Below are 15,859 nucleotides of genomic sequence, written 5' to 3'. Positions count from 1 at the left end.
CAAAAAAAAAATGCTTGATTGTGTCTTCCAAGCACGCACACACACACACACACACACACACACACACACACACATACAAACAACCTCAAAACACGCAGAGGGACAAAAGCTGCACTGGTTGTGACAGTCAGTTAAATACAGTCCTTATTTCCACACAAGAGCATCATGCGCAGAGCACACACGGAGCATCTGTGATCGATACCGAGCCATTTCTGTAATGGTGGTGTAGTTAAAAAGAAATTAAGAGAATTATTATCTGTCTCAGACCTCGGCCGCGGGCCTCAAGGCAACATGGGCAGATCCATTAGTGAGGGGCTATGCTGCACCAAACACACACACACACACACACACACACACACACATACACACACACATATATATACAGTATATATAAAAAACATTTTGGGGGATGCATATATGAGCTGCCTGGTAGACACTTCAACTCTGAGACAAAGCAAAGAGGAAAATCAGCATTTTTAAAGAAGGTAATTCACTGACGATTTAATGTAATGTTTTGTTGTCTTTTTTTTTTTTTTAATGTTTGCGAATTATCGATTTTTTCACTCCCGCTTCTATCTTTCTCTCATCCTCCATCTTTCCTTTATCTACCACGAACTACAGGTCCGCAATAAAGCTAAACCGTTTTATTACACAATAAGCCAAACAGAAAGAAAATCAAACAGGCAAAGGGACAGAAAAAAATAAAGCTGGAGCTGAGCAGCAAGATAATACAGCGTTCCTGCTCTTCCTCATTCAAATGCAGACCGGAGGCTCACTGGTTAAGTATCTGAGGTGAGGAGAACAATAGAGACAGCAGCACAATCCAGCTACTGAGGCTTGAAATACCTGTATGCACAATGCTTGCTTGCTAAACACAGTATGGGCATGCATTTAAATGTGCATCACTTATTTCAGTGTACTTTCCTTTTCATTTTAACAGATGTGTGTGACACAAACTCATATTAAGCTTAAGAGTGTTTCATGATACATGGGTGTGTGTATTTGCATGCGTGTGCGTGTATGAGAGGTGATTAGTGATCACTAAAGGGTTTTTCATTAGTCTTTCCCTGGGCACTCAACAACAAAGGCATAAATTACCTCCAGCAGATTACCCACTAATCTCCACCAATGCTCTCTCCCTCTCGTCGCCTCACCCTCATTAATGTCCCTGCCTTTATGATCCCCTCTCTCCGGTGTGCGACCTAATCAAACAATCAGTGTTAAATTTGGCAGCCCCCTCTCTCCCATTTCCTCATTGTTTCCTTTGTGTACACCTTAAATACTGGCGCCGCCACAATCTCTCCGTTTCTTTATTTCCAACAAATCGAGCTTCAGTCGTACCCCCATCATTAGAGTTCACACCGTGAATGATAATGACTTAATTTAAGCTCTTTAAACGGGAGCCAACAACCTGCCGACTTGGCGACTCGAGCGGGTCGGCGTCAGGTTTCCCTTGGTGGGATTTTACCACCCACCTAACAACTGCTTCTGAGAGTCGGGAGCTGGTGTTGAATTCTGGTGGTGCAGTCTTACAAGTTTAGTGAAAATAATACTAACAGCATTCGGCAATTTAGTGACAAGACTAAGGGTGCTTCACATCTGCAGTCTGGGCCACACCAAGAAAAAACAATGATACATGGCTGCATTTTAGTTCTGGTCCAGTTCCTGTTCACGGTGCCTTTTTAGAAACAAACCAAGAGGAGTAAACATGATGTATGTTGTACAGTTTTGGCAACTGTTAACCTGCATCATCAGGAAGTTTATGCAGCACTTTAATGTTTCTGATGAGTATATTTATATGTTATTCGTTAGGGCCACCCCCTAATAGTCAACCAGAAAGGTCATTGGTCGATTGATTGTTAATCGCAGAAAAAAATAAACTAATAGATAAAACAAACGTGAAACTGACTGGACCATGTGTGAATTGAATTTGAAAGGACAGACACAGGAAGTGGCCACACTCAGCAGTCAGACAGGAGTCAGGTTACAAACCAATCACAGCTGACAGATATCTTTCTCTTCTTCTGTAAATATTCAGTCTGATAAATACGGAAAAGTTGATCATGTTAGTGCAGGGCTACCCAGAGCTTTACATCTGTCCCACGGATGATAGGCCTTCACACTTATAAACAGCACCTGGTAGAAGATCAGTTCTGCACTCAGGATTTCAGGTAAATACGTTATACGACGATACAGTCAGACACAACCTTCCAACGCGCTCTTGAAAGCTGGAACAAAAAAAGGCACAAGAGGAGCACCTAGCGTCCTACCTCATGTTTTCCAGGTGGTTAAAGACACATAATGTGTGCGGCCTCTAATTTCCAGGGCTGGTACCTGCGGTTATTCCACAGGCTAGTTAATAACATGTCGGGCAGGAAATCCAAAGTGTGGAATCATTTTGAGAAGGTGAAGGACGAACCCAAGGTGATATGTAAACTCATCTTCATTGGTCGACTACAAACATGACGTATCATCTAAAATATGGAAGTAGCTACATGCCCATTAGCCACTTAGTATAATCATTACTGCTTTGCCGACAGTGTCATTAACAGAGCCACAGGAAACACAGCGATGGGTCGCTACGAAACAACCAGTTTTGTTTGTTGGTCTCAAACAGTAGTCTGGTAAGTGTCTCGCCTGGGTGTCAGGCCATCCACCATCCTCTCCTCCCCCTGATGACAAGGTCATATCATGCGCTATGTCACTTTAGAAACATAAAAATGTAACATATTTGTGGTTTTGCAGAAATGTACAACGCCAACATTGTTCTTGGTGACGAGGCTGAACCAGCAGACAAACACTGTGACCAATGTCATGGCACTAACATAACTATCCCATACAGTAAAAGGATTATATGTGTAACATAAAGGCTTTGAAAACTTGCACAAGGACACTTCAGCGAGGCAGACGCATGCCAACCAAGCTCAGGCCCTCCAGCTGAAGGATTGTCTCTTTGTAACCAACAGCCATCCTTGGTGATTTTGTTCAAATAAACGCTCTAGTCTCAGTACGTTCAGAACACTGGCAGCGTTTCTGCCTGCTGCGACTTTCTGTCTTGATCTGCTGTCTGACTGAATAACTGAGCTGACTAACCAACAGTCTGACTGTCTGTTTACCTGCTGAAGTCGACCTTGGCCAACAGCTCTCGTCTCTTCCTGTTCTCCCTCTCCTTCCTCCTCTCCAGCTCCACCTCGCCTGACAGGATGTCTTCGTAGGGAAGGTCGTCGAGGTCAACATCGCCTGGCATGATAAACCTGCGAGATGGCGAGGAAAATAAGCACGTACTGTAGCCAAAAGATAAATGTGGATAAACAAAATGAGGCAGGCAGAATAAGCCTCGGGTTGATGGAGAGAAGAAGGAATAAAAATCGATTGGCATTCATACTATTTATGTTCAAGGATAGCCTTGGTGTGTGTTCGCGCCCTACCTGCCCCCGTCTTCCCTGTTTCCTATGGCTATGAGGGCCTCCAGGTCAGTTCCCTTCAGGCCGTACTGCAGCAGCTCCTTGGCCGCGTCCACGTTCTCCGGGACGCGCTCCACACACTCGTGCAGCACCCACGAGCGCTTGCAGATCTTGCTCTGGGTTGGGATGTGGGGAATGGAAGGGAAGGAGAGGGAATGAGTTCAGAAGAAATGATGGGATAAAATGAGATAAAGAATTAGGATGGGAAGGGTGTGAAAATTTGCAACAAATTGGTAAAAATGATGCGTGAAATAGAGTAAGGGGGCTGTGCTGCACTTAAGCATGTGCTGTACCCCTACTCGCCCACACACACACACACACACACACACACACACACACACACACACACACTATATTTTTCTTACCAGACGTCTAATAAACTCTGATAAACACTAAAAACTGATAAAATTCTTTTTCTCTTCTTCATCCCTCTCATTTTCTGACATCTGTCTCTTATTCCTTCTATCTCTTACCAGATAATCTTGTATGGAGGCGATGCTGACGGTACTTTTCCTCCACTGTCTCTGGTAGACCAGGTCAGAATCCAGATTATACGCCTGAGCGAGAGACAGGGCTTCACCGTATTCTTCATTGTCAATCTGCAGGATAAACAAAAACACACAAAAACAAATGTATAAGATCGGGAAGGATGAGAGAATGTGTTTGGAAGTCATCCAGTTTGTGAAATGAAAGAGACAATCCATTTGATGTGAAGCCTGTCCCGGCTTTGAGCTGACAAAACTCTAATTAAGAAACACATTTTTAATTTTTCTGATTCTGCACAAAACTTACAGCAACTGCACATCAGTTTAATTTATTTCAAATTCTGTGAGGTACTTTTTCTGTTTTATATCCAATTATCATCCCAAGGGTATTTTACTGATTCAATCTTCATGCACTGTGTTCCTAAACAGAATTAAATGAATATATATATAAAGCAAATGTCTGGGGGGAAAAAAAAAAAAAAACACAGACAGGAGAAAAGTTCGTGGCCCAATTTTCCATCAAACTGAAGGACAAAGAATTGAAGGTTTCTGAATAAACCTGTGCAAAAAGCTATGGCACTTCCGAAATCCCGAGTATGCACTCTGAATACTCAAAGGCTGAATAGGAACAGCTCTAACGCGCAGATTTCAATCTGCGTGGCAATGTGCAATGTGACACAGTCTGGATTGGGTCTGCTACAGAAGGATAAGGAGAATGGCTGAGGGGGGATGGAGTATTTGGGGACATTTGAAGAAAGGAAATCAAAAGCACAGAGGGAGAAAACCCAAAGGAGGAATCAGGAGCTGGATATTGGGACTTAATATCACCCACAGCGACAGCGCTACTACACTGAAATAAAAAGTCAGCTGTAGGTACACATAGTAGCATGCTGACATATTCACAGTGTACAAACTACCATGTTTACCATCTTAGTTTAGCATTTTAGCGAGGTAAAACTTTCTACTTAGCATGATATAACTTTAGTTTTGCAGGTATTGGTCATGAACCAAAGTAGTGGAGATTTTAAAATGCTTGACTTGATAGAGGTGCTGGTATGTGAATACAAGGTATGTACAATTGTGTTTAGTTCATTCATTCATTCATTCATCCATCCATTCATTCATTTTCCGCAATCGCTTATCCTGTTGGGGGTCACAGGGGGAGGCTGGAGCCTATCCCGGCTGACACTGGGTGAGAGACAGGGTACACCCTGGACAGGTCGCCAGACTATCACAGGGCTGATACATAGAGACAGACAACCATTCACCCTCACATTCACACCTACGGACAATTTAGAGTCACCAATTAACCTGCATGTCTTTGGACTGTGGGAGGAAGCCGGAGTACCCGGAGAAGGCCCATGCAAACTCCGCACAGAAGGGCTCCCCCACACCAGGTTAAAACCAGCCAGGAACCCTCTTGCTGTGAGGCAACAATGCTAACCACTGCAGCGCTGTGCCGTGGGCAACAATTGTGTGTGGTGCTAACTTGAAACTGAGATGGTGAACATGATAAACATGGCACCTGCTTCAGGGGTAACTTTGATGTTTTTCGACTAGGAGCCTATTTTCCCATGATTTTGTGTCAAAGTGACTACTGGGAACAACAATTTTTGAAATTGGTCCAGTATTGGGCGAGACCGCAAAACAGGCTGCAATCTAACCAGACCACCGTCAGTTTATGTCGACTAAAATGTTTTTGCCACTGGCAGGCTCAGATTGTTATTATAAGTGTCTGACAACATTATGGAAAGGATCCCTACAGAGATAGACCTTTTTGTTAAAGAGTAAGATCCTTTTTGTTTAACCAGAAACAGCCCTGAAATCACTATTGTCGAACCCACCAGACTTCACTCAAGTAAACAGAAACTAACTAAGGGTGCTTTCAGACCTAGAGTTGTCTTGCTTTGGTCTGAATCAGGGACTTATTTCGTTACAAAGTTGTATAATTGCCTAGAGTTGGTTCGTGTTCTCACGGCAGCATTTACAAGCAGACCAGATCAAATGCCTTGTGTGAGAAAGCTGCTCTTGTTTGGTCAGAATTTCCATGTGGGAAAAATCCAGGAAGTAAACCAAACGTTGAAGAAGAGTACACTTGCAAGATAAATGTGACACTTTCTAATGTCACAAGGGAGGGACAACTACGCAGGTTGATTTTAGCGCTGCTCATCGTGGACTATATTGCTGTCATTGTTCATTTTAGTCAAACCATACAGTTTGAAAACGAGGCGCGGCTCCAACTAGAAAACAATGTTTTGATGCATTGGATGTGCTGAATGTGCATATTAAGGCAGTACAGGAGGAGGTGCACATTAATAATCCTCCAGGACTGTAACATGCTCATGTTTAACCCAAACAATGTGTCATGTGACTGCAGTTGGTTCGGATCCAGGTCGGAACACGTTCTCACCACAAACGAACCGCACCAGAGTTCATTTGTAACCGGACTGAGGCCACCTCTTCAAGAAGGTCTTGGTCTGGAGTGTGATTGCTGTGTTCACACCTGCCCAAACGAACCGCACTCAGGGGGCAAATGAACTTGAGTTTGACTGAACCATACCAAACATGTTCAGGGTGGTTACACTGCAGCCTGTTTCGCCACTGAAATCTGCAGCACTCATACTCAATACAGGACCAACTTCAAAAATTGTGATCCAATAAGTCACTTAGACACAAGAACATGAAAAATATCAAACGTCCCCTTTAAAACTTCTACAGGTCCGTAAATGTCCATTTCACCCAAGCCACTACTAGAGGAGATGACACAATGCTGATTAAGCCGATCGGCTCCTCTAACATCTCGCGGTATTTTTCAATATATATCATTTTTAGTATGCGTGTCAACCGGCAACATTCCCGCGCTGGCGCACAGGAAATGCTTCCTCACAACAAGAAGGGAGGGGGAGGACGAGTGGAGAGTGTCACAGCAAGAGGTAGAGCCCAGGTAAAAAGTGAAACTAACATGGCGGAGAAGCAGCCGAGACACGGTTCAGAAGTGGATCCTACCACAAAGAAAAAGCTTGGACGTTCGGCTGAAGGTCTATTAGCAAAGAAGAAAAGTGACCGACGGAGAAGGCAAACAAGGATTTGTATTGGCGTCACTTTTCCTCGGTGGAGAGCCCTGAAGGAAGAAATTGGGCTGAGGGCAGACACGGATGTTGCCTTGCTGCTGTTGGATAAGTAAGTGACTCGGTTTATAATTATATTATGAGTAGTATGAGTTGCTGTTACATGTACTGGACCTAGTACTTACCTAGTACTAGTATTATTTTCTTGGAAATGGTGCTATGAACGTAATGTAATGTTAGCAGCCTGGTGTTCGCCACATTGTGTAGCGTTGTGTACACGGCGTGAAGCAAGTGTTACTCTGTGTACACGGTGTGTAGCGAGTGTTGCTCTGTTTACACGGTGTGTGGCAACTGGCCAGTGTTACTCTGTGTACATGGTATGTGGCGACTGGCCAGTGTTACTCTGTGTACACGGTATGTGGCGACTGGCCAGTGTTACTCTGTGTACACGGTATGTGGCGACTGGCCAGTGTTACTCTGTGTACACGGTGTGTGGCGAGTGTTACTCTGTGTACATGGAAGTGCCGCCGGCTTATTAGTTGTAATAACGCATTATCCGCTGGGAGGCGACAGAAGTTACGCACTATAGCTTTAACACATGGCTGTATTGAGGAGAACAGTCATTGTGCGCATGTTAGCATGCTAATGTTTGCATTTACCTCAAATCACCCCTGTACCCAAGAGCAGCCTCACAGAGCAGCCAGCATGGCGTCAACTGTCTTGTTACCACATATTTCTCTTTGGTATATCTTGTAGTATTAATTGCTGTTGTCATCATTGTTATTATTATTAAATTTGCCTGGCATAGATGTTAATATATAATGATGCTGAAGTAGATTTTGTGCCATATCAATGTCTCACAAAATAATATGATCCAACAACAGCATGACACCTCAGTTTATACAGGCCCACTCAGTGTGTGTGAAAGTACATGTGTGCGAGTGCACTGACTGACACACACACACACACACACACACACACTCAGTATCCATCTCCTTCTGTGTGTAGGAGTACAAAGCAACACATTAGCCAGACTGTGGTTCCTTGAGGGCAATAAGAACCCCACACAGTTAAACCTCACGTAGGAGGACATCAAAAACTGCTTCCTTCTCTCTCTGGATTCGGCTAATAAAACTGTTAGCAGCCCTGCCAGTGTGCTACTCACGCAGGCAGGGTTACGCCACAAAATGCATCATCAAACTCCTGAACACATGAAGAAGCTGACTTGAGGAAATAACCAGAAATCACTCGTTTTGGTCGAATCGCAGTCAGCTGGACTACGACCCTCACCTGAGGTGAATCTCAGAGGACAGATCAGGGCAGTCTGATTTCTGCATGTGAGTCAGTGTGAAGTGTGGAAATGTCAAACTGTTCGAGTGTAACACAAGCAATATGCAGGCACTGACACACACAATAAACCAAATATGCATGCTTTAGGGCCCGACCGATAGTTGGCTGGTCGATTTTAGCGGCCAATATTTGGTAAGGTAGGTAAGTAGGTAGATAGTAGGGCTAGGTGATATGTCGTGAAAATTACATCACAATATTTTTAGGCTATATTTCGATACACATATATTTCTCCTTAAAGAAACTTCATTAATGGAAGTGAAGTGCAATGACTGTTGCTTGTTTTTTATTTGTATATTTTGTTGTTGTTGTTTTTTTTCTTCCGGAAAATATTAACAGATTTTTGATCAATAATCATCAATAATGTGGACATAGCCACTTAGAGGGTTAAAGCAAGCATTAAAATACACAGAAACATTTCGTAAGTTGGTAAACTGACATCACCTCAGCCTTTAGAACGAGAGAAAAAATACCATTTATGCCACATCATAACAACAATATCCAAACTCTAATACGATATATAGTTATCCACGCAGCATTTAGGCAGCTGTTCCCAACTGATTCACACGGGCAAAAAGAAAACAAAAAACAAAAGCTGAAATTATGATTTTAGATTTAATACATTAAAAAAGTAAATTTGTAAGTTTGTCTGTTTCTGTTTTATATGCTGCTAAGAGGAAGATGGGTCAGTCTGGTACAGCTCCATCATTGTGCAAAGTCAGAAAGATCATACTTTATGATGATAGTTTTAATAAATAAATGAATTAAAATAACACAAAAAATTTAAGGAAATTTATCTGACATTTCTACTTTTTTTGCTGTATTGAAAACGTACCATACCAGAGTCCTGCACTGGATCGGGTACCCACGGGTAAGCTATGTAACAGGTAAAAAATATATATACAGGTATATAATTCATGGGTAGGGGCACGAGTAAAATTGAACTACACACAGGCGGGCAGCAGATGAGAACAAAAATATATTTTTTATTTTTCAGAATAGAACAAATGAAAAAGATGTGCACTATGTGTGTAATATTTTGACATCTAAATCACTATTATCATGCCGGCCGCAATTCCTTTTATTCTGAAAGTCAGTGACACAAGTTGAACCTTTGACCCTGTTGTCACATTCGTCACCGACATGGAGGACACAAGCCTGAAACTTTGCAGCCCAGGAGTGAGGTGGCAGCCTATACGTCCAGTACAAGACACCCAAGAAGGATCATTTTGAGGTTTTATAGTGGTGGAAGGAGCATGCTAAAATGTTTCCTGACCTGGCAGCGATTGCACAAAATGTTTTTGCCATGCTGGCATCGAGCTCAGCTGGTGAAAGAGACTTTCCCTCCTCTGGATTTTTAATTTGAGGCTGGTGAACCCAGCTTAATGTGAGTGAGTGTAGCCTGTGTGTGTTTAATCACAGGTGCAGGTTAGGTCATGGGGCTTTTATTAACTGGTGTGGGTGGGTGCAGCATAATGATGGGTAACAGGTTGGTTCCGGTGCTGAGCTTTACAGGCATGGGAGGGTGCAGGTTTTCAAAAATGGACCTGTGCAGGACTCTGCGGTACCGTCACACAAATGTGTCGTTTCAAACTGAAGCGAGAATTTCATGAACCCAAGAGAGGAATGGATGGATGAATGGAAAGGAAGAAAAAAAGAAAAAACAAAAGAATATCAGTCGATGTATCTACAACGGAAATTTTTACACCATCAGTATCGACGTCAGCCCTAAATATCCAGAATGAGTTGGGCTCTGGCATGAATACACGTCCATCACACATCCACATGCAGACAATAGACATCCTCCTCCCTTTCACTCTCACGCCTACATGTTGTACATGTGAATTAAAAAAACACAATTCCACCAGGAGAGCAGCAGCTGGGGAAGTGCCGCGGGTACCGAGTGTTACAAAGAGATAATAATGATACATTACTTTGTAACTCTCCACTGTTAGGATTGATGGCGATGACTAATGGCGTCTAATGATGATGACAATGATGAAGAAGGAAGTAGATGATGGGTCATAAAAATGACTGATGAACCATGCTGAAACTTGGGGCCGTCGAGAAGCGATACTGTGCTTTATGACAGAGCATGTTGTTGTCTGTGCTGCAATTTGTAGCGAGTGGCAACAACAGCCATATTTCTAATGCAGCAATTAGCATTTCAGAGAAACCCCTGGGACTGAGAAATAGCCTTAAAGCAGACTGAACATCTTGCCTGGTTTTCATTTCTCCTCAACAGCACTCTGGAGCCGATCCAACAAAACAATAGCACTTCACTGAGCTGGCACAGGATTTATTTAGTCAGAAACCAATTTTGCAGATCAGCCTGCTATAATTCAGTCAGTGACCAAACGGATTCATGTGACGTCCTTCAGTTGCTGCTAAATTAAGCTGCAAAAAGAACTGAAGACTTCCGTGGTGAATGTGATATCCGCCACTGAAGGGAACTGACTGATCTTAAAAAATTATTACTGGCATTACAGCGTGGCACATGTGACTCATGTATCACTTTGCATAAGATAAAGGCTTCACAAAAGGGGTGGTATAATTAGGAATGGAGTGTATTTGAAATATTAAATAGGTAATATCAATTTCTTTGCCAAAATGAATTTATAACACTGTGTGAGGCGGAGAACGGCACGTCAGCTCTGGAATTGCTGTTTGGATTGCTGAGCTAAAAGAACATTCAAATCCAAACATGAAGGCATGAGCACTGACGAGAGCTTTTCTCGCCTAAGCACATAAGAATTTTGTTGTGTGCGCCGCACTGAATAAGTAAACAGCAACAGAAATGTGACTCCTCATTGTGACTCTCAGAATGAGATGAGCCACCTCATTCTGAGGCCTCCTGCTGGGTTTAACACGCTGCTACGGCAACCTGAATAGTCAAATAAAAAGTAACTTTCCAGACAGGTCACACCAATTATGTAAATGTTATGAAATATGAATACTGTGATGTGACTCCTCCACAGAGTCACCTCAGTAACCAGCCGACCAACTGGCTATTCATTCAGACCTCAAAGACTAATGCTAGCAGCTCTGCGAGGCTGATCTTTGGCACTGTGTACACGTTAGCATGCTAATATCTGATAATTAGCACTAAACATAAAGTACAGCTGAGGCTGATGGGGATGCCATTAGTTTTGCAGGGATTTGGTCATTCATCACAACAGTACAGGACTAAGTCAGGTGTTGATTTATGCAGGGAAATAAACCAACAAGAGTCTGCTGATACTATCATGCTGACCTTTAACTGAAATTCAACATGGATCCTTTTTTATTAGCTGCACTCACAACTGCTGTTAAAGGGTAACCTTAGTATTTTTCAACCTGGTCCCCTTTTTTCTCATGTTTTTGTGTCTAAGTGACTAATGCCAACGGTTTCTGAAACTGCTTGAATATTTCATGAGGCCACTGCAGCTGTGAGCAGCAAAAGAGGCTGCAATGTAACCACTTGGGGCAATTATGCATTGTTGATTTACGTCCACTAACAGTGTTTGTTTTTGCCACCGACAGGCTCAGATTGTGATTCTAAGTGTCTGACAGCATTATGGAAAGGATCCCTACAGAGATAGACCTTTTTTGTTTAAGAGAAAGAGCCAGAAACAGCCCCAAAATCACTATCACCAAACCCACCAGACTCCATTTAAATAAACTGTAATTTTATTATCATGAAGCACACTTCATTCAAAGTCAACAGAAATAAAACAAAACTCATAAAAGCTGTCTTGCTTCATCTTTCCACTGTTCCAACAATCGCCATCTCTAGTTTGGTTGAAATAAACCCTTAATTCACCCAGTTAGATATGAAAATATACTAAGTCTATACACGCTAAAATTAACGTTTATTTAAATGGAGTCTGGTGGGTTTGACGGTGGCAATTTTTGGGACCCCCAACTGCTGGACTTAGATTCAAATCTTCAACTTTCAGGGGCGACCCTAGTAGGAATTCTTTTCTGTTTATGAAATACACGGCCAATGATATCATAGCGCAGAGGGAAGTGTGCATCTACTCATGAACCGAGAGGCTTGAGCTTAAAAAAGCAGGATATGTGAACATTAATGGCATCCTCTCCAGCTGAGCTATAACGTTAGCTAGCTAGATGTACGCTTCCTTTTGCAGGGTGATGTCTGTGGCGTTTGTGTTACTCTGCAGTTACGCCTCCAAAACACTAGTCGGCAGTGCGGTCTCTGTGAAGTGCTGTAAAGTTTGGCTGATTTAAAACACATATTAAACACACATTAAACATGGCTTAATAGAGATAATTTCAAACACAAGTACACAAATCAGCTTCACTATAACTCGCAGCATTCACAGACATTTTCCCTACAAATACAACTTGCTAATGTTTTTAGCACAAGCCTATGGCATTTTACATTGTATAAATTAGCCTAGCGGGTAGCAGACTTTTCCTCTCCTCTTATGAAACCAGGGACAACAGTAACATTTAACAAAGGTTTATGTTACAAAATTTGGCTCCATTACAACTCACAAGGTTCACCGACAAAACAACTGTCTTATACTAAACAAATATAACATGCTAACATTATTAGCACAAGCCTATGGCGTTTTACATTGTATAAATTAGCCTAGAGACAAGCAGAGATTTCCCCAAAACAATCTAGATTGATAAATAGCACTACAGATATGAGGAAAAAGATGTACTGTCCCTTTAAGAGACATTTTAATAAAAGTCTTTGAGATCATTACTTTAAAATGCAGCCATAAAGGGGGCTCATCATGCTCCCTTAATTTGATCCAGCTCTTTCAAACAGAAAGTTTAACAAAATGAATTCAGGTTTGGGAAAAAAAGTCTAAAATTCAACAGGAGGACACGAGTGATATTATCTACATCCCTCTTAATAATCTGAGCTCTCAACCTGCCATCAAAAACAGCTATGTCAAGAGGAGCACTGTGTGAGCATTTACCTGTACAGCACATCCTTGAGCCGAAACTCAAAGCTTTTGCCCTCATAAGCGACAAGCACAAGTTTGGTCCTTTGAGAGAGTCGAGTTAAGCATCAGCAGGTGCATGTGAACACTAATATTCCAATCATTTACTATCCTACCTTCCTCTGGTACAGTTCCTCCGGTGTTGTTGACCTCAGGCTGACCAGACGGTAGTTCTTGATTACGGTGCGGGGGCGTTTGCGCGGCGGGGCGAACCGCTCCATCTCCGTCACATAATACAGACCCTGTTTGATATAGCCAAAGTAGCGAGCTTTGGCTGAGGACTCTTCATCTGAATCAGAGTCTCCGCCATCATCGCCCTCCTCATCCTCACCGGCCCCGCCGCTCACGTTGCTCTCCAGGCGCCCACGCTTCTGAGCCAGCTTCACCTCGCACTGCGGATAATGAAAAATGTAGCGTTACAAAGGGCATTCAGGTAAACTGACAAAAGTTAAGAGGGATGGAAGCAGAGGGATTGATAAATGATAAAGCACGAGAGAGTTGATGAACAAGAGTAACAAGAACTGATTGAGACATAAGTTTGAGTTATACAACTAACATATGTCTCGGATGTGATCATAAAGCCACAGTTGCCTCTTTACATAAAAATACATCTGTCACGTTGGACCGAATCATAAAGCCGGGGTTGCACAACAGAAGAACGCCCATTCCTGTCAGATTTACAGCCTCTGCCCAGAATGAATTTCTGATGCTGAGTGCGGACACTTCTTTGCCAGCAGGAAGTGATGAATGAAAAATGAAGCAATGAAGCTCTGTTTACATATAGCTCTGCTTAAGCTGGTAAACACAATTTAACACCCTCGTGCCAGATCAGCAGGCTGTCTAACACACAAAACAACAGCAAGGTCAAGCTGCTTGATAAGAAAAACTAAATCCAAGCTGTCCGGAGTTCTTTCTCCAACTTGTAGTGTTTTCTAGTTTTTTCATCGGCTCAGTTGGGGGAATATTATTTGCCCATTTTTCATCCTCACGCTGCAGCGAGTCTTCATATTTCGCAGAGATGCCCCTCTGGGTTTTAGCACACTGGAGAAAAAATGCTCGCCTCCAGCAGAGGGGCTCCCAGCCAGGGTTTATGAAACATTTAGCACCTGTAAAGCATTAAACGCCTTAATCAATGAGGAGCTGAGGCAGCTTCCACAGTGCTGCACTCATACACAACCCCAGCTCGTCACACACACACGCACACGGGAAGATGTGCACATGTAATCATCGTAAACACACAAGGTCACATTACTGCACATCTGTGGAGGCGTGCGGGCAGCTCAGGCTCCATCCTCCATCCATACACGGCCCTGTGCTCAAGGTAATTCCAACACGCACAAAACCTCAGCTTTAGATACAGCTATGCAGGCTCCCATCCCCCCCCAGCAGCTCCACGCTGAAGCAGGCTGATGAAACCTTTCCAAAAAGTTGGCAGCTGGCTGGTAAAGAAATATCTTTCTCTCCCTCTCTCTGTGCAATCAGAGAAGAAAATAAAGAAAAGGCGAAGACTGAAATGAAAGTAGAGGGTGATGTGATAGCACGGCCTTTGTTGGGGAATAAAGGAGCAGGGATACATATTTCATCATCAGATACACACACATGTACATATGCTGTTACACAGTGACACTGACAACCTGAAAAATATTGTCATAAAGGTCTGTGGGATCAAATTTGTATTTGTCACTGGAGAATCACATCAGCTGGCAGGGCAAAGGATCCATCACAAATCAATGCACACATTGATTTTCCTGGACAAAAGCTCACTTTGCAGCCGGGGTGGGAATCAGAGGACTGCACTGGAACTGAGATCCTGCAGGTTCTACAGGATCCAACACAAATCTCATGGGAGCAGGCGGTTTGAAGCTCGCTACGGGTGGGAGCAGGCAGGCAAAATAAACTGCGAGTCCCGGGATTTGTCGGAATTAGTGGTGTAACGATCTATTGATGTTGATTGATATTTATTACTTGTGATCGATGCAAGTAAATCAATTTCATCATCTTTAAGATACGCCTTTACTTTGAAATTCTGTGTCACCTTCAACAGCAGCAGGGAGATGATGGCAAGCAGCCAAGAAAGAGACGACGAGGATAACTTTATTTACTCTGGAATAAATCAGCTGTCTGGAAATATTTGGGATTTTGGAGAAAATACAGGTCAACAGGAATAGCGCACGCCATATGTAAGCAATGCTGGCAGCAACATTAGCTGCTCTGTTTCAACAATGTTCAGCTGAAAAATCACGCATCCAGGCTGAAAATCAACCGAGCTGTTCTGTCAGGATGTGCAGCAATTTACTATTTGACCTCAATCCACCTGGAGTGACATCACTTTTTTGTGCTGCTTTTAGACGCCTTTTGCAAGCATTTAAACCTTTGAACCATGGGCAAATTGGTGCGATTTCTCTTTAAAAATGGGGAAAAAGGCAATGAGAAACTTGGTAAGGAATGTCATACAAATTGCAAAAATATATATGTACTAGTCCATACCCATTGAGTGCACAGTTGCCCACTTACAGTTTCACATGGTGTGTGTT

At 42.8% G+C, this 15,859-nt stretch overlaps 1 protein-coding gene across 1 annotated transcript in view; it reads right to left on the bottom strand.

The window, feature by feature from the left end:
- nbas (NBAS subunit of NRZ tethering complex) overlaps positions 1–15,859 on the bottom strand; it is a 290,957-nt gene that overhangs the window by 240,906 nt on the left and 34,192 nt on the right. Inside the window, exons 15-18 of the mRNA XM_033648658.2 lie at positions 13,442–13,717; positions 3,938–4,063; positions 3,429–3,580; positions 3,117–3,254 (exon numbers count right to left, since the gene is read on the bottom strand). Coding sequence (XP_033504549.2) covers positions 3,117–3,254; positions 3,429–3,580; positions 3,938–4,063; positions 13,442–13,717 — 692 coding nt within the window. The remainder of the gene's footprint in view (positions 1–3,116; positions 3,255–3,428; positions 3,581–3,937; positions 4,064–13,441; positions 13,718–15,859) is intronic.

The sequence above is a fragment of the Epinephelus lanceolatus genome, chromosome 13, assembly GCF_041903045.1.
Source record: "Epinephelus lanceolatus isolate andai-2023 chromosome 13, ASM4190304v1, whole genome shotgun sequence".
NCBI lineage: Eukaryota > Metazoa > Chordata > Actinopteri > Perciformes > Serranidae > Epinephelus > Epinephelus lanceolatus.
The sequence above is the reverse complement of the archived record's forward strand: the minus strand, read 5'-3'. Positions and strand labels throughout refer to the sequence as shown.